The sequence below is a fragment of the Pollicipes pollicipes genome, unplaced genomic scaffold (genome assembly GCF_011947565.3).
Source record: "Pollicipes pollicipes isolate AB1234 unplaced genomic scaffold, Ppol_2.1 Scaffold_7261;HRSCAF=8764_pilon_pilon_pilon, whole genome shotgun sequence".
Taxonomy (NCBI): Eukaryota; Metazoa; Arthropoda; class Thecostraca; order Pollicipedomorpha; family Pollicipedidae; genus Pollicipes; species Pollicipes pollicipes.
Window position 1 is genome coordinate 43,079,477 of NW_023597054.1, and position 19,840 is coordinate 43,099,316.

General features: G+C 53.6%; 2 protein-coding genes across 2 annotated transcripts in view; both read right to left on the bottom strand.

Annotated features, from left to right (window-relative positions):
• Abcd3 (ATP binding cassette subfamily D member Pmp70) overlaps positions 1-16,580 on the bottom strand; it is a 29,053-nt gene extending 12,473 nt beyond the window's left edge. Inside the window, exons 1-3 of the mRNA XM_037235843.1 lie at positions 16,498-16,580; positions 13,892-14,040; positions 11,944-11,983 (exon numbers count right to left, since the gene is read on the bottom strand). Of these exons, the coding sequence (XP_037091738.1) occupies positions 11,944-11,983; positions 13,892-14,028 (177 nt within the window). The 5' untranslated portion in view covers positions 14,029-14,040; positions 16,498-16,580. The remainder of the gene's footprint in view (positions 1-11,943; positions 11,984-13,891; positions 14,041-16,497) is intronic.
• Positions 16,581-18,551: 1,971 nt separating this feature from the next.
• gem (transcription factor CP2 like gemini) overlaps positions 18,552-19,840 on the bottom strand; it is a 40,745-nt gene continuing 39,456 nt past the window's right edge. The window contains exons 14-16 of the mRNA XM_037235289.1: positions 19,186-19,237; positions 18,751-18,834; positions 18,552-18,565 (exon numbers count right to left, since the gene is read on the bottom strand). Of these exons, the coding sequence (XP_037091184.1) occupies positions 18,552-18,565; positions 18,751-18,834; positions 19,186-19,237 (150 nt within the window). The remainder of the gene's footprint in view (positions 18,566-18,750; positions 18,835-19,185; positions 19,238-19,840) is intronic.

Genomic DNA, 19,840 nt, shown 5'->3' on the forward strand with positions numbered 1-19,840 from the left:
AACGGTGCCGGTAACATATTTGTGTTACAGCTAATGCATACCTACTTTGACCGTGATATTCTGCTGGCCGTCCCGCCACTCGGATGGCAATAAAACATGTCACCTCGCCTGCAGCCGACAGCCGCCGGTGACGTCACCGCTTGTAGATCGAACGCGGCCAGCGCCTCACATGCCTCGTGCGCAGAGCACTCCTGCAGTGTCACTCCCGCTCTTAAGGGTACCGCCGCCGGCAGGTGGTGACGTCACCGCTTATAGATCGAACGCGGCCAGCGCCTCACATGCCTGGTCCGCAGAGTACTCCTGCAGTGCCACTCCCGCTCTTTTGAGCACGGCCGCCGGCAGGTGGCTAGCAGCGCCTGTACAGTTTCAGACCCGGTGGCTGTGCGGTATGCGGCGACTGAGCGTACGCTGGACACATTTGTACCGCTGTATGAGTACCTTGCCGGGAGCCATCGGGGTCGCGTAATGGCCCGGAAGAGCCTTCAGTGGTTGCCGCAATCATGCTGACAATGCGCAAAGTTGGAGGTCACTGGGCTGCACCCAGGCGTGATAGGGCCGAAGGCATACGTGCTTAGGAGGTGCCGGTGGGAATGAGACATTTACAACCCCACCTGGCGCGTGATGCTTCGGGTGGACCGCCAACTGTGTTCCGCGCACCCAGCGAGGGCAGGGAAGGGGGACTGACTGATCTCGGGGACTGGTTACATCCGCAAAACCGGTTCGGCTAGCTGGCAAGGCCGGCGAGACAGAGATCTTCAGCCACCAAAACAACGTAAACAACCACCCTTGAATGCCGTTGGGCTGCCCTAGTCAAATGTGTGGCAGAGCAGAGAAGATATTAATCTAAAAGAACATTCATCATCAAGTGACTGATGCCAGACAAGAACTTAACCATACTTACCCATCCGGCTCTCGATCTCCTTCATTACGAGTTACTTGGCATACACATGCTGACCTAACGCTAGGAAGACACATCGCGTTTTCCAACGAAGTACTTCACTGCTTCCCATCAATAGCTATCCAGGCGTTAAACAACACATCTGGCGTATTATGCACACAGCGCCGCGATCTCTGCGGGCGACTGCCACCGGGGGCGGCCGGACTCTGGGCCTGCAGTCAGGCTCCAATTCTCGCTCCACTGCCCAGGCGTTAAGCAGCACATCTGGCGTATTATGTACACAGCGCCGCGATCTCTGAGGGCGACTGCCACCGGGGGCGGCCGAACTCTGGGCCTGCAGTCAGGCTCCAATTCGCGATCTCTGAGGGCGACTGCCACCGGGGGCGGCCGAACTCTGGGCCTGCAGTCAGGCTCCGATTCTCGCTCCACTGCCAACTGCTCGGCCTCGTCCAAACGACATTTGGTCCAGCTACACAGTGTCCGCCGATCCATGGATTCGCTTCAGTTTATCCCGCACATCATCCGCATGTACCGTATGCCACACATATCCCACAACGTCAGCTGAAATCCATGCCTGCCGTGGGAGGGAAGGGGAAGTTGTGGGACACAAGTAACCCACCCACATGGGGATTTGAAATAATTGTGATATTACAGCGTTGTAAAAACACGCCAACGGATCAAGCAAACTGCGTTCAAACATCTTCAAAAATAGGCCAACATTTTAATAGAAAATGTGCTTCTCGTCGCTGAAATTTTCACGGCGGAGCAATCGGCGACTGCCAACATACAAACACGTGAAAAGCGCTACTGGCCGGGTCCAGACGCTGAGCCCACAGAATGTCCCGTTAGTTTACGTTAAGACTCGCTCAGCCGGCGGCCTCGCTCGTCGACAGCGACTGTACACGACAGTTCGAGACGGCACGGTACGAGCAGCCCGCGGGTGTGGCTGCCGACCGGTCTCGCTCGTCGACAGCGGCTGTACACGACAGTTCGAGACGGCACGGTACGGGCAGCCCGCGGGCGGGGCTGCCGACCGGTCTCGCTCGTCGACAGCGGCTGTACACGACAGTTCGAGACGGCACGGTACGGGCAGCCCGCGGGCGGGGCTGCCGACCGGTCTCGCTCGTCGACAGCGACTGTACACGACAGTTCGAGACGGCACGGTACGGGCAGCCCGCGGGCGGGGCTGCCGACCGGTCTCGCTCGTCGACAGCGGCTGTACACGACAGTTCGAGACGGCACGGTACGGGCAGCCCGCGGGCGGGGCTGCCGACCGGTCTCGCTCGTCGACAGCGACTGTACACGACAGTTCGAGACGGCACGGTACGGGCAGCCCGCGGGTGTGGCTGCCGACCGGTCTCGCTCGTCGACAGCGACTGTACACGACAGTTCGAGACGGCACGGTACGGGCAGCCCGCGGGTGTGGCTGCCGACCGGTCTCGCTCGTCGACAGCGATTGTACGCGACAATCGGAGATGCCACGGTACGGGCAGCCCGCGGGCGGGGACCGCCGACTGGTCTCGCTCGTCGACAGCGGCTGTACACGATAATCCGAGACGGCACGGTACGGGCAGCCCGCGGGCGGGGACTGCCGACGGCATCCTCGGCGGTGCCGGACTGGCGGGGTCGGTCAACGCGAGCTGCTGCGATGCCACGCCCGTCCAGTGGCCCGCGGCACACGTGACCCGCAGTGGTTCACCCGGAGATCCAATCAGTCCATTCATTACACAGCGGGCATCAGTGGATACCTGGTGGTCCATAGGGCGACCTCAGTAAAAAAAAATCAGTGGTAAGTCTGGGAAGTCGCTAAACGAGGAGAGACGGGGTAATTGTACTACAAAAATCCGATCATGTAAACCATGGATGACCGCTACTGAAGGACGTCGTAATCTGGTGTCTGCATGCAATCAACACCCCGGCGCCGGTCTCCATCTCTTCTCCATCTCTGGCGCGCTGACCCGCCGCCCGAGGCGCATGCTCCACTCGTCCAGGGAAACAAGCTGATGCACCAGCACAGCTGGCGAGATGCTCGGGCGCGGGACGCTCAGCGTGGCGCTAAAAAACACAACTCCATAGTTCTATTTAGACTTCCTTATAGAACTGCTTTTCCGAAAACAGTGACATGGCACTGTTTTAGACCTGTGGCTGAGCAGAGACTGAGCTGAGCAGAGACTGTAGGCCACGAGTTGATGGTCACAAGTCAGATGGTCAGAGAACACGAGTCGATTGGTCAGAAGTCAGATGGTCAGAGAACACGTGTTGATGGTCAGAAGTCAGATGGCCAGAGAACACCAGTTGATGGTCAGAAGTCAGATGGTCAGAGAACACCAGTTGATGGTCAGAAGTCACGTGGTCAGAGAACATGAGTTGATGGTCAGAAGTCAGATAGTCAGAGAACACGTGTTGATGGTCAGAAGTCGGATGGTCAGAGAACGCGTGTTGATGGTCAGAAGTCAGATGGTCAGAGAACGCGTGTTGATGGTCAGAAGTCAGATGGTCAGAAAACACGAGTTGATGGTCAGAAGCCAGATGGTCAGAGAACACGAGTTGATGGTCAGAAGTCAGATAGTCAGAGAACACGAGTTGCAGCCTTACTCGTTTTCCCGTTTACTAGGGGATGGTCAGAAGTCAGATAGTGAGAGAACACGAGCTGCAGCCTTACTCGTTTTCCCGTTTACTAGGGGATGGTCAGAAGTCAGATGGTGAGAGAACACGAGCTGCAGCCTTACTCGTTTTCCCGTTTACTAGGGGGCCTGTTTACACCTATCCCATGGAAACAATCACCAGCAACAGACGTCATCCATGTCTGACTGTCCACCGGGTATCCGAACACCTGATATATTTCTCCCGCCCATATGACACAGTGCGAGTAGGCGGCGCGGCCGCGCGGCAGCACAGCCCGCACGAGTAACTATGACGCAGGGATTCAGCCTCAATATTGATGGATGGTCACCAGGCGGTCGCCGACTGACCGCACACCGCACACGAGACGTGCAAGCTGCCTGGGCACGCGCGGACCGCCGCACGATCTCAATGGCCTCAACAGGCACCGTGTTTGACTACGGGGGCCTGTTGATGGAAGCGTGGGATTGCCATGGTAACAAGCATTTGATGTCGATTTCACGTGTGCCACTACAATCTTGACAGAAACACTCCACCCATAAGAATTAACCCATGTGATCTCGTCACACGATACGTTTCCTCCGGTGCTTCACAACTTTCTCCATATATCCAGCCTATGGATCAGTGACCCAACGCCGCCTCCGCCTGCGGTTCAGCTGGCGTTCGACAGCCTACTCTTCAGGCTCCAGCATCGCCGTCCAGCCCACACCGGCCGCCGCCGGCGGCTAGATCAGGTCGAACACGTAGGTGAGGTGCGGCGCCAGCCGCTCGCGCTCGGCCCCGCGCCGGAATTCGTCTTTGGCGCGGCGCCGGAGGACGGCGTGCGTGTCGCCGCTGCCGTTGGCCAGCCGGTAGACGGCGCGCAGCACGCGGTACCGCCACACGTCAGCCCAGCTCAGCGTGGCGTACAGCCGCGCCGTGTCCAGCCGCAGCACGTCATGCAGCAGGTAGTATAGCCAGGAGCCGTGGCGACAGAACGAGAACACGTCGGCCAGGCCGTCGTACAGCGCGTGCGTCATGGTCAGCCAGTCGGCGCCGAGGCGGCCAAGCTGCGGCACGATGAGGCGCCGCTCCAGCAGCAGGCAGAGGGCGCGCACCTGGGTCAGCGAGCCGGCACACAGGTTGCGCCCCTCGGCCACGCCCAGCCGGTGGCCGATGCTGCGCCACAGGTGTACGAAACAGTCGAGGTCGTCGTCGCTCAGGTGGCCCAGACCAAACTTCTCCGGGTGCAGCACGAGCAGGCCGACGAAATACCACTGCGTGGCGACCATGCCGTGCTGCGAGATGGCACGCGCCGGACAGCTGCCCACCGCCGGCTCTTCCGCTGGCGCCGCCCGCCCGCCGGCCAGGTCGCTCTGCAGGGCGGCCAGCTGCCGTGGCGGGCCCGGCGTCGGCAGGCCGGCCGGCAGCGCCACACCCGACAGGTTGTGGCCCTCCAGCTGGCGCGCCACACCGCGGTGCAGCGCCCGCACGCGCTCGGCGTTCTGGAAGGCCCGATCGGTCGGCTCCCAGACGTCGCCTAGCGCCCACGAGTGTACGTACAGCGCCGTCTCCAGGTAGCGTCGGCGCGCGCGCGGCGCAGTGTTCGACTGGCCAGTGAAGATCAGCGGTTTCAAGTTCTCCGCGAATGCAAACGACAGGAACAGCGACATCACCTGGGCGTTGTTCATGCCCGGCCAGTAAAGCTGGTGCAGCTGGCGCGCGCGCGCTATCTTGCGCTCGTCCAGCCAGTCGGGACGGGCCGTGTTGTTGACGTCGCCATCCTCCACGTGGCTCTCCATGAGCGCCGCAAAACGGGCCTCCGTCCACTCGTCCACCATGGGCGTCGCCCGCGGCGGCTTCATCGAGTCAGAGCAGCCTTGGAAGAAACACCGTACGACCGCCCACAGGCCGGTCAGATTACCTAACGCCACAGACAGCGGGTTAAGGCTGGCGATGTCGAGCATAGCTGAGCGCTGGCGAGCGGACGCAGGTCACTCCGGCTGTCAGCGACCGCCGGGACTGGCCGGGACACGGCAGGCCGCTCCGGGGAACTCTGCAGCACTCTTCCGCAATATCGGCGCTGCTCCAGAGCACTGCGAGCCAGATGGGAGCACTGCCGCTCCAGCACACTCCTGCCAGCTCCGGCTCAGCGGACCGCCGGGGAGCAAGTCAGCCCAGCGCAGCTGTCGGGGGACGGCTCCCGACCGCTGCCGCACGGCGCAGTGGTGGCGGCCGGCCCGGCACGATACGGCACGCCACGGGCCGCGGACGGCCGACTGCTCACGTCCGCGCCGCACGCCACGGTCGGCACGGTCGCGAAGCCCAGCTCGGCGAGCCCTGCCAGTGTTTGCCGAAGGGCAGCCGACCGACTGGCGCCCGGGCGGCGGCTAGTTTTTGCGAGCACGCCGGCCGGTGGCTCGGCTGGCATCCGATGGCGGCTGACGAACTGCGGCTGCGCCGGTATCGACCCGCTGCGCGACGGTGTCCACCGTCGAGGTCGACGAGTCAGCGCGCGGCGGCCCGCCACGTGCGGCGCTCGATTCCCTCCGACACCCAGCGCCCTCCGACACACGGATGACCTACGCCGGCTGACGCCCGAGCGAAGGACGACGTCGTGTGCCCGGTGGTCCCCGTTGTCACGCCGGCGCGCTATTGGGCGAATCAGCAACGCTCCGAAAACGCACACGGCACCCCACTTCGCCGGCGATAAGGCTTATCATGGTTTTCCACACGGCGACTTGTACGCCATTGGACGCACGTTAAGAGCAGGTGACCTGAGAAAACATGTGACATGTAACATGTGCCCGAACTTGTCCAAGCCGGGATCCAAGCCGGGTTCTCCGTCGAAAAGCAACTCACGCCTGAGGCTCATATGTCCACTGAAATCACCCTAATTTTCAGGCGAAAAAAACCACTTGCAACTGATCGGCCGTCGCTAATCGTCTACAGTTACCTTGGTGGCTAGAGGGCGAAGAAAGCATATCCCGTGTAAAGTGGCGATCGCTGTCGAGAAGTATGACGCATTCAGGGTAAGTACGACGTACGTAGCTAGATAGGAAGTTTCTAGACTGGGGAAATGTACACGCCACCGACTCGAGTACATAAAACGTAAACTGAAAGGCGCAGTATGGTGAATGGTGTCATTCAATTTCGGCAACAGAGCTGCCGACTTTTCTCGACGAAACAAAAACAGACTTTCGTACACTCATATCGTCCAGGAAAGATTGAGGCCGAACGACGGCTGCCGAGCACGTCTCGCTGCGTAACTCGTTTTGGACGACGCCGGGTTGAACAGAGAAAGGGGCCGAGAAAGTCGGCTGGTCGGGGCAGGTTTGCACATAGCTGAGCCTCCGGATGCCTGCGCGGATTCACAAGCGTTATGGACAGACCGAGCGATCGACTGGCAGGGAAACCAACCCTCCGCCGCCGCGGTCAAAATCAGCGCTAAGGCGCCGGGAATGCGCCATGTAACTCATGCACGCCAAACAATGCGTGGAATGCATGGCTTAGCAAAAGACCAGTATTCCCTTCAAGGACTGACCCAGCGTCACACTCGGACGAATTGCCGGACTTTTTAAATAAATAAAGCGTCCTACACGCCTCACTATTATCAATATAAAGTTTTAAAACATAACGCGACTAAAAGTTCTCGAAAAGTGACTAACTTTGCACTTGGGCTCTGCCAAAGTTAGACTGAAACATGCATGTTCGTGCTACGTTGCGTGGCACGTTAAGGCTTTTTTAAGGATTTGATCCGGATCCTTTGAATGGATGGATTTTTGGGATCAGAGCTCACGCTAAGCAGCGCTGGCTGTGTGAGTCCTGATCCCTACTATCCGATCTCGCAATTCCAGGCAACGGCAGAACTTAGTGGCGAAAAGTGCTGCAATGCTCGACACGGTCCGTCCTGCCCTCTGACGTCAACAGACCTTTAGCGCGACTGCTGCCACCAGCCGCAGGCCATACCTGTCGAGGACAAATAGCGGGCGTCTAAAGCGACTCGAATCCATCCTGCCACGGGTGGGTGAATTAGAGGGAAGGCGCTCTAACCAACTGAGCCGCTGGGACGGGCAAAACTTCTCTTTTCATTGAAAATTTTCATAAAAAACTTTTTGTCCAATTGGAAAAAGTTGCCAATTGGATGTCCTTTAGACGCAAATGGAGGAACTTCACTGCTGAGGTAGGGGTCGGGGTCTTTGCATCAAGCTGTGCTCATTACGGAACCTCAACTCTAAATCATCTAAGCGAAACATCCGGCCACATTTCTCCTAGAATCCAACCAAATCTAGATTCTAACCTTTGTCCATCACGTATCAACAATAACGACAAAGTTAGCTTTACTGTAGCTGCCAAAATAAACAGCCGAATAGCACGTCACCAGGCACAGCATGGACCTCGACGCCAGCCTCTCCACCACTTCAACTCGAGATTAGCGCGCAGACGCCCGACTCCGAGCCACAGCCGGCTCTCTCAGTGCGGGGTCACCGCGGTCGGGCTGGGGGAGCGCATCATGACCCCAACGGCGGCCGGCTGATCGACACCCGGCCGCCAGCCGTCTCCGGCTCCGAGCCACGGCCGGTTCTCTCAGTGCGGGGTCACCGCGGTCGGGCTGGGGGAGCGCATCATGGCCCCACCGGCGGCCGGCTGGTCTGCACCCGGCCGCCAGCCGCCCCCGGACTCGGAACGGCGGCGGCCGACCGGGCCTCTCGAGATGACACGCCCCCGCGCCTCTGCCCGGCTCCAAGGACAGGTGATGTCCTCAGGGGCGACACCGCAACTCCGGGTGGCCCATGACATTGTCATTTATAATCGCAGTAGGACAATTTCTGACCTTATGAGAGATAGCCCAAACAAACCCGACAAGCTATAATACACCAATGTCGTGTTCTAATTCAAATGCAATATCGAAGATCGCGAACTTCGTTCCATACATTATATTAGTGTAATCACATCCGCACGACGCCTGACAATGCACTTACGTGATGGGCACCTCTGGAGCCAATGCGACACGAACATGGCAGGACATTGATACGACAGCAACCGACGGGCAACACTGACATTCTTCAAACGTGCAATGACAGAAGATCCCTTCAAATTTGGGAGCATATGTTGATTAACGAACCCTCTCCAGCTCTAAACAGACAAACAAATTCTTGTCCAACCTTTGAGTTATTAAGTGTTGGGCGGTGAGCACTATTGATGTGATTGTGGCTATGCGTTCCTGTCTTTCTAGTGTTTCCATTAAAAGTGTATTTTACACGTATCAAAGTAATAATAGGACTCTGTCTTGCTTCAATTGACTATGTCTGACTTCTCTTCTCCGTACGAAAATATGGCTTCTGATAGTAATGCACAATTTTCGTCCTTACAAAAACTAAAAACGTTTTTCTTGTGCCATTTAGACGATGACGACGATCTCTGACCATGACGTACGATCTCGAAACGTAAGAATGTACGGATTGACGAATACATGACTGATTTTGCCCTACGATCTCGAAACGTAAGAATGTACGGATTGACGAATACATGACTGATTTTGCCCGAAATATCCTCGACCTAAACGACAATGTTTGGTCAAAAGTCCGGAAACTCGGACGATGCATAAAAAGGCTCGTCAATGCTGAGTCAGCGGTCACACATCTTCCTGATCCTAGCTGTCCTTCGCTATTTGGATTAGAGCTCTTTCGGCAAGTAATGATCATTTCAGGGCTATGAAATGGAGGAAAATAGATAACGGTGGGTCAAGACTGCATGTCCTTGGAAATAACTGCCAAGGCAAGCTGTCCTTGCTGTCCAGGGATGTAATCCGCAACCGTACCTATTTCAGCGCAAGATTGCCATTGGCCTAATGGGAATGCATTTGGATTGTGAGCCAGCGAGTCATAATTGTGACATTTTAGTTGCCAAGCCAGCTCATGACAACCCTGTTACAGGTCGTGGTACGAAGTTCGTTAAGAAATCACAGCCGCGTCACTGACATGTTTATTAATAAACCCATCATGGGCTGGCTGTGGTGTACGATAGCTGCTTACCTTGTGTATCCTCAGGCTCCAAACTGAACTTATAACGTAACCACTACCCTCCATCCCAATGACGCACATCTTGCACCAGCCTATTTGCCAAATCGTACCGAAGAATATGCATCATGCCTGGCGATAATGTGACGCGACGACCCCAGTTAAACGTTGCCCCTATTTGCCCACATATGACAACTCGGGCTGGCTACCAGGCCAGCCTACTAAAATAGAAAGAAACCCTTCCGAAACCCTTTCTTTTTTGGAAAAGAAAAACATCAATTTTGTTTATTAGGCAACCGCGCGTATGAATGACAATGTAAAAGTTATTTCGGTATCAGAAACTAAGTTCCCTGACAGCACATCATACTATTACATGAAAGCAAGCACACACGAACGCACGTAAGGGGGGACAAACATTAATTCGGGTATATCAACGACAGCATGTCATCAGCCATCACCAGCTTCGTGACACTCCAGCCCGGCGAGAGGATCTCGGCGCCGACTCACACGGCGTGAATCTGTCCGGCCGGCCGAACATTACAATGTCGCACTGGGCCGACTGTAAGCCACTGTAAGCCACTGTAAGCCACTGTAAGCCTCTGTAAGTTTGACTTCCAGGGAAGGCGGTCTGCGCGGCTCCACCTTACACCCAGTGGTCAGCCGGCAACTAACCTAGAGAGCACCAGCCTGGTGCCGGCGGCAGTGGCATGCCATTGCACGGTAAGAGGATTCCTCCGTGGTCCCGACTGGTGACAAATATCCTTTAACGGAGGTGCCACTCCCCAGACGGCGGGTTCAGGAAGCACGCAACGCCTCTGTATAGACAGCACTCGGAGCGCAATGTTACAAAGTTAAACTTTGAAATCGGTTTCATAAAAAAGAGGAATGGAGGAAGCGCGCCCATTTTACCAGCAACATACAAATGCGTCGTTTTTGTTTTTGTTGTTCTGCTTTGTTCTACTAGGGTATACGAGACCTGACGATCCACTTTGCAAAATACTGTACCACCGACATGATTGCAATGCAACATTACGCATAACCAGACGATGCGATAATGCAATAAAGCAGCCAACAGCCTGATACCTTAAAGCAGGACAAACAAAACCAGGAATGACGCTTCTCCTTTTAGGCTTCATCGGTGTCAGCATTTTAAAGTCATGACATCCACAACCTCACGAAATTCTTAATCACTTTTGTCATTTTTACGTCTATCTCTCACTCGGTTTGGGCAGACGTGAGTTACTTTCGAGATCAGTTTTGCAAAACACGACATTGGTCGCTTCACGACCGATTGCTGACGTCACTACGGATCGGACAGTGTTGGGCAGAATAGGTGGCTAGCAGATGGTGCACGCGCCTCCACCACGCAGTTGGCTTCAGAGCGTGGTGTGTATGGTCTGCCAAGCTCTGACAATAATCCTGTAGCATGCCCAGACTGCCGGATCCGTGATTTTCGAACAAGCGTGCGTGAGCCGCCCGCATGCAATAGCCCGCGCTTCTTCCAGTGCTGTAGTCCGTTATTTTCCGAGCCGAAATATGCTGATTTCGTTTCGTTCAAACGTGTCGGATTTATAGCCTCCGGCAGTCCTGGGTAACGTTGCATTAGGTGTATTTTCGACAGCACATTTAACTAACAACGGAACGAAGGAAAACAGGGAAGTTTTTAGCACTAAAACACCACTGGCATGCTTTCATCAAGAGGTTTGTGTTTAAACGTGTTTTTTATGTTTGCCTGGTTTCCGTCTGCCACAGTACATTAATTTGCCATCAAAAATAAACTTACGCAACACGACCATGACCTGGCGGAGGCTATCAACCCGACGCGTTTGCACTATCACTGATAATGTCATAGACCCTGTTGACAGCTCTTGGGTGCCTGCATGACGAAGTTACGTTCAGACCCGAGTGATGGGAGTGTAAAGCAACCTTTGATCTGTCTTGGAACGCATCCGCAGCCGCGATCCCATCACCACAATGAATACCTACATAGTTTCTTATGTCTCCCTGTCTGCAGTGAAGCTATGCATTCCGAGAAAATAAAATGTCAAATGACATCGTCGATAATAGAGTCCTTAGTGTCTGCCTTGGCACTCCGGTTTTGTGTTTATCCAGGACTCTCGAAAAGACGGGTAAACCGGGTCGGGCAACGTTTTGCCGTTCGGTGGATGCGGGTTGATGTCATGACAATGTCGCAGGCGAGTGTGATGCATCGTACGTTAAATCAAATGCGGGGTAGCCGTGTCCGATGAAGCCGCTCCCTACCTTTACCATTACTCGTTCCACCACCACACTGTCCGAACCAAAGCGTCTCGCCACCCGCGAGCAACGAGCGCTTGGCTTCAATCGCATGCAGCACAAACATCTTTCTACATCCGCACGATCTAGAGCCATTACCAGAGAAACTTCCGGATGAAACGCACTCACCTGAGCGACACAGAAGTCTATATTGTGTAAAGCCTTGGCCCTGTGGAAAAAGACGCAGGAAAATGCCAGTCATTCGGAGGCACGTACCGTATGCTATTCAGTGATGACCTACTGAGAACACAAATTCATTAAACACCCGTAAGGTCGTCCAAAAGATGGTGAGAGAAGCTCGGAGAAAATCTGTAGAAATATTGCATTTGAGAGAAGCATTACACGTTTGATTTGCCCCCGCCCCGGCATTCTGTGACTGCCCCCAAATTTGAAAATGAGCTAGGGTGGCAAACAATCGCCCAAAAAATATGCCTACGAAAGTTATGAAAATGATACACAAGCAAAAGCACAACCGTAGCAAAACAGCGAAAGAAAGGCAAAGTTGTTCACCTCGGCAACGAGCGCAAAAACAACAGTCACAGGTTGCATTCATGGAAGCAACCATAAAAAAGTTTCCGAATGACAAACGTCAGTGGGTGTGTCAAAGTGAACAGGGAACAGGGAACATGGAACAGCTAACCACATTAGACGTTGGATCGGAATGACAGCACGAATCAACGTTGACCAACCGCACTCCACCACTTGTCTGCTGTCTCGGTATCGAAACCTGATGCAAGGACTGAAATAAAGGGGTGCAGCGTATACAGAGCTCATGCATTGCTGATGTTGAGTTTCTGACCGATGTAGCTGTCAGTATCACAACTTTCAAGGCAAATTCTCCGAGCCAATTAAGTTGGCATACAAACCCAGCCCTTTGCCAGGCTGGTCGAAGCTGAAACTCCACGGGATGTACGTAATGTACATGAGGGGTCGTCAAAAAATTACGTTACGCATTCTTGACCATTTTTTAACACTCCTCCTCCCCTGGTTACACACTAGTTACGGTGGATGAACAAACTCCCTTCCCCTGGTTACGCTGAGCCGCAAATTGTGGCCGCAAATTGAGATAGAAGTACGAGTCAGTCAGGCGTGTTGCTTGGCACTAAAAGAAGTAAGCAGCATCCAGCTTTGAGATCTGAAAACATGTCAAAAAACTTGAGTAAGGTTTGCAACCACATCTAAAGACAACATTACACTGTCCAAGCCCCCTGCATATCCCGCTTGCTACGCTTGGGTTCCGCTCCATCCCCCTCTCCATGCATTATGTAATATATGGACTGCCCATAACGATGGGTTTCGTTTGCATGCGGACGCCTCCACCCCCAAACCACCGTGTGATCACCAGACCAGACATTCAGACGCCTCTGTCCACCCCAAACCGCCGTGGGATCACCATACGGGACCTCGAGCGGCAGCAGCACGTCCGTGCCACCTGCCCTTCCTCGGGAGCCACCTTCTCTGACGTCTCTGTCCACCCCCAAACCGCCGTGGGATCACCATACGGGACCTCGAGCGGCAGCAGCACGTCCGTGCCACCTGCCCTTCCTCGGGAGTCACCTTCTCTGATGCCTCTGTTCACCCCAAGACCGGCGTGGGATCACCAGACGAGACCCCGAGCGGCAGCAGCACGTCCATCCCACCTGCCCCTCCTCGGGAGTCATCTTCTCTGATGCCTCTGTCCACCCCCAAACCGCCGTGGGATCACCAGACGGGACCTCGAGCGGCAGCAGCACGTCCGTGCCACCTGCCCTTCCTCGGGAGCCACCTTCTCTGACGTCTCTGTCCACCCCCAAACCGCCGTGGGATCACCATACGGGAGCTCGGGCGGCAGCAGCACGTCCGTGCCACCTGCCCTTCCTCGGGAGTCACCTTCTCTGATGCCTCTGTTCACCCCAAGACCGGCGTGGCATCACCAGACGGGACCCCGAGCGGCAGCAGCACGTCCATCCCACCTGCCCCTCCTCGGGAGTCATCTTCTCTGATGCCTCTGTTCACCCCCAGGCCGGCGTGGCATCGCCAGACGGGACCTCGAGCGGCAGCAGCACGTCCGTGCCACCTGCCCCTCCTCGGGAGTTACCTTCTCTGACGCTCGGCGTATCTTCGCAGGAAGTGAGCGACCCAGACCAGGACGGCGGCGCCCGACATCCCGTTGAGGGCCGCGCCGGCAGACATCCGGCCGACGCCGGGCGCCATCTTGCTCCAGATGCCAGGCATCTCACAGCTGCCCTGTCAGCACAGTACAAAATCCGGTCGAGCTAGATCGCACACAAATAAGACGTGCTTGTTAGATATTCTCAATGCATGAAGAATGCTAGAAATCGTAGGGGAGATAAACACAATGTCAAAATATAACAGGGCGACTGTTTGATTTTCAAAGTGTTGTCAAAGCAATTTTCAAAAGAGCCAGTCCCCGTCCCATACCTTCCACTAGTTTCTGCCTGAAAGTATGTCACCAGCCCCCTACTTTCACAACAGTTGTCAAATTCAGGAAAAAGCACTCCTTATGTATTTTTGGACTACATTTAGTCATTTTCCCTGTTAAGTCTCCCCCAACCCATTTTGTGAAGCTACACCCCTGTGTCTATGTTCATGAAATATTAGGTCAGACTGCGACAAACACACATTATGCCAGAATGCCCTGCATAGTGGCAGCATTGCAGTAACAATTTCAGCACATGTATGCCATAAATCTGAATAGTTGGCTTGGTGCAGTCACCACCAATTTGGGTGCACAGAGCTTTAGTTTCAAGGAATTATGGTGTTGTGAAGGTAATTTCAGGTAAATATGATGCAAAAACAAACTTTAAAACTAAATAAATTAAAATAAATAAATAAAATAAAAAGTTTCTGAGGGGGGCATTACAGCTTTATGGTGCACTCAGCTGCTGAGGCTACCTGGCATCCCCTGCCTCTCGCCCTGGCAAAAAAAGTGGGTACTGCAGGGAATCCAACCCTGAACCCCTGGTTTTCCAGGCATGCAGTGGTTAATGCAAACATGTTAACCACTTCACTATGGGTACCCCAAGTGGTACTGAACCCCACTGGATAATTCCATGGCATAAGAAAAATGACCTCCAGCTGCTAGTTCTTCCAGACTACAAAAAAATATATGCAATACACAGTGTAGTGCAGGCATCCAGCACATCCAAAATCCAAAGACAATTCAGAGCATGCACACCATACACCCCAACACTCATAGTGTGGCACATGATCATCACCTGTTGCAGCACATTAAGAGTGAATGCTTCAAGGAATTATAAGGTGAAGGTCATGCATTAAGTCCATCTGCAAAAACTTTCATCCACTGCTCCACATACCTATATCACAGGAATGCTGAACCTCTTGCCCACATAAGTGGAACCCCAAACAGGCCCAAACAAACAACATTTTCAAATGCTTTTGCTGAAAAATACTAATATCCCCAGAGCAGTTTTGCTTGAAATTACCCTTTAAACATAACTCCCTCTGGCATTGGCTCTCTATGCACTTAATTATGTTGTGTAAATATGTGCCAAACTCTGAGCACTTGATTTATGATGTACATGAGTTGGCATTGTTGCGGCTATGCTACTATACCTGTGCGGCATAATATGCATGCATTGCGGTCAGGCCAGGAGACACTGTGTTAGCGGTCACCGAGTGAACATTGGTTAACTTGATGGTACTCAACATTTCAATCTGTGCTTATGATCACTCAAAATTACAAACATGATCATAGTTCACAAGTATGATCATCATAGGGACAAGTATAAACATAATTATCATAATGGTAAGAAGCAGAAACATGAGCATGAGCAGGTGACCACTAAGCAGAGCTTGAAGTGTCAAGTATCAAAAATAACCAGTGTTTGCTCTATAATATTGCTTAACCAGTTCAACAACCAGATGATGTCAGAGGGCAGGACAGACCATATAGATTGCAGCACATCACAGTTTTACCTCCAAATTCTGCTGTTGACCTAGGATTATAACATCAGATGGTCCAGGTCAGAGCTTACACTACAAGCACTTCTTAACATGAGCTCTGATCCTAGAAATCCACCATTTAAAAGGCTTACATTGTCTCAGAAAACACAAAAACAGAACTCCCATTCACATTATTCACTGAAGATAAACAAATTAATGACTAATGCATCAGATAATTTTTTAATTAGCAACTGAGCTTAGCCTTTTGTAAACATGTGATGTGAGAATAACAAATCAAGGCATTGCCCCTGCTAAAAAGTTTGTCAGAATCAAGTGATAGCAATGTGCCGGCCAAAAAATGTCATCACACTGATCCAAAAAACAAAAACACATGCAATGCCAGGATCATCAGAATAATGCAAAACCACTGTGCCTTGGCTGTGAATAACCATTTATAACTTAAGGCAGATTAAAACCACCACACAAGCATTGAATGTGAAACAACCCCAAGCTGAATTGATTCAAAAACCAAGATAATTATTCAAATGAAACCTGCAAAGCAAACATGGAATGTGAATAGATAAAGAACGATCACACCGACAGAACCATGCGTTGAATCACCAAAATCGTTCAAAATGACATAAATCAATTGTAAACCGTTTCTAAAAATTTTAATCGAACACATGCCTGCCCCTTGTATATTGCAGTCCTTAACTATCATAGCATCCCAGAGCTAATAATAGCTTCTTCCATCTCATGTGAATGCATGTCACGCACCTTTCGACGAAATTTGACCGGAGCAGCCCGAAGCAGGACAGCACGCACCGAGAACACACAGGGTGACAACCGGACCAAGTCGTCAACGGTGATCTTAGATAACAAGTGCTGTTAATCAGAAAATCGCGCACTGTATGTCTGAGACGCGCAAGGCTGGACCGTTTTTGGAGCAGCATAAGCCGCTTCCATATTCTTAAATCTTCCTGTCCCCGCACAGTAATTTTCAAAACGCTCTTATCCAGCACGGTTTGAAAATAGCGCACAACACATGCGGGAGGCGCTCATTAATTGTGCACTGAGGATGTGATCCGACGCCGCTTTACATCTTACAATTACTTTGCAAGCACTGACCCTTTTATAGCAAATTGTCGAAAGTCCGCTTCGGTCCAGACGCGGGAGCTGAACACATGAGGGACCGTTGTGGCGTCCCCCAGCAACCGCCCATCCAATCACCTGTCGTTAAATTCGTGACGGATCTGGGGTCATGGTTACACAATTTCTTATCGTGATGCCCAGTTCATTTAGCGATGCCTTACGGTCTTGTCATCATTACTGGTATGGTCATGTCGATCAGTCAGACCAATACCTGATCTGCATCAGTTCGCTGCCGCCATTATCAGGGCCATGCAAAACAAACCACAACTACTCACCACTGTGAGTCTATTCACGTCTGTCTGCGAGCATGTCCGTGTGTCTCTCAACATAGCCAGATCCAATGACCCCACTCATCTCGCCGAGTGATCGAACTTACCACGAGACAACCGATAACGAGCTACGTTGAAACAGAAAGACACCCATCACGTCGACGCAGTAAATGTATTAAAATATTTGCATCCGTGTGACAACGGATAAAAGCGGTGTTTTCAGCTTCACAATAGAACATTGTGCCTACGAAGGAACAGAAGGGCTTGGGAGGGCGACGTGGCAATGACGAGTCTATCCAGAGCGTGCTGGCATCTAGCAGCTGGACCAGCCAGCGCCCAGTCAGATGCGTGGGTCCACATCCCGCGAGGCACGCGCAGCCACGCTCAGCCAGGTACGTGTATGGTCCTGCACCCCACTCTGCTCACGGCCAAGGCTGAAGGGCCCACCGGGACGGACAGTCCACAATGTGGAGACCTCGGTTCACGGCTCGGCCATGAAAGCCACAGACATACGCATTGGTCATCTCGAAGAGATCCAGTGGACCGAGAGCACGTCTTCCTCTGCACAGCACCGCTGGCACAGTGGCCGACGGTGAGCTCCGTTGTACAGACCCCGGCTAACGGAAACATAGACTTAGCGTTGTTATACTAAATACATCTTAACAATAGACATATTAGCAAGCCCTCGTGGGAGCATTGTTAAAACTACAAAACACCGGCGTGATGAGGCAAGATTTATAACCTAGATGGCAGGATTCTTACATAATAGCGCCTACACCATAGCGTTTTGGACCATTTTCAGCAGCAACACTTTCATCATCTTTCGCGAGACCCAAATCGATCCACGCAGAGAACGCCCACCTCACGTGCCCGCGAGAAGAACGGCGGCGCACCGACAGCTGATATGAGCGATCAGCTCAATAGTGCCATTTATATTACATGTATTAATGCTTCCCAGCTGTTTGATAGCGATTTGATTTGTTACACAAATTAACCCTAGACAAGACAATGAGTGGTGTGCTCTGGACTCCGTGCTCTCCGCACTGGTGTAGCGAAACATGCTGGGAAAACACACGGCGACGACGACACGACCAGACAGTGCGCGCGCGCGCCGCGTACCCTTTCTGGCCTCGCCCGGTCGGGCACGCACCGTCCCGCCGCACACCCCACAGCTTATGGCCGACCGACAGATGACACCCACATAATATACAGCACCAGTTGCGATACATCTCTCGCCAAGCTCGCCCTGTCGCCTCGAGCGCACAGCCAACAAATACCGCACCAACCACTATTGCAACTGTCCGTGGCGCGACCGCCGCAAGAGCCACGCCAGCACACGTCACAGCTGAGGAGCGCTCTCGCAGCGTAGCCGGCGGTGCACGGGCGCCGTCGCCGCTCCCGAACTGGCGGTCACCCACTTTGCACTGCCGCGGCGCGGCGGGGCGCGGCGCGGCCCGGCGGCGGCGAGCGGCGGCAGTGAGCGCGCTCCAGCCCGGGCCGCCTGCCGCCCGATCGTCGCCGCTTTGTACTCGGCGGTGGGCGCGGGCAGGCGGCTAGGTGGCGCGGCCGAGCGGCGAGGCCACCGAGCCGGCGCCGGCCGGCGCGGCGCGCAGCACCGTCCGGTGCAGCACCAGGTCCACCCGGTCGGCCTCCTCCTGCGCCGCCGGCGACCGCACGCCCGGCTCCGACGATACTGCGGGGCGCGGTGACAGAGCTTGGTCACGGCCGCTGCGCCGACACGAACCCCGGCCGTCCGGGCAGGGTACCTAGTCCTGGCTCATACACGCCGGGCCACGGCCACAGGCCCGACCCCGTCCAGAGTATGGCCAGGTTAAGTGCGACGGTGTCGGCCGAAAGCTAGAGTTTGATATTCGATCTCGGACTTGTGCCGGAATAGCAAACAAAAAATTACAAGCGTAAGCTAGATAAAACGAGAGAACAATCTAAAAAACGTCAACTTCACGCATGCGTACAACTATGGGCTACGATTAACATGCTTCTGAACATAAAAGACGGAGAGTCTAACAAAGCAATATTGGCATACCTGGAATTGTTTCAATCTTGTAAAGAGATTCATTCTGCAGATGCCGGACCACCTGCGGACATACAATGGCGGTGCTGACGCTATCTCCGCCACAGGCCAACAATCCCCAGATCAATCAGCTGTCCGGCCCGCCAGCGCACCATGACATCTGCACAAAGATCGGGGTCGAAAACCCATGGAAAACCCATGAAAACCCACCCAACCAAAACCCAGCTAGCAACATTAAAATGCACCACATCTTACCGAGCATGCCAACTTTGGCAAAAAAGCTCATGGACGTGTAGTCAAAACGATACATCATAGCGAAATTGTTGCTTATAATAATTATCCCTGCAACTAGCTGTTGTAAAGGCTAGTAAGTCACATGGCCGGAACAAAAGGCCACCAAATAACAGCTGGATCACATAAAAAACGCTTGACAATCTGGGTACGACAGACGCTAAAAAAGGAAGGACCAAATCATTTCTCCTGTTCAACGTATAGGAAGGGTCACCGTTAGGCGTCCTATAATCGGACGCAGCCCCTGGAAAAGGTGCAAAAAAGAAGGTATTTAGCCAGGTTTTACGTGGATGACAATCTATTCCAACAGCACGCACTTCGATCATACAGGACAGGACACTGAGAGGTGGATCCGCAGCGAATAACCTGCGAGGGG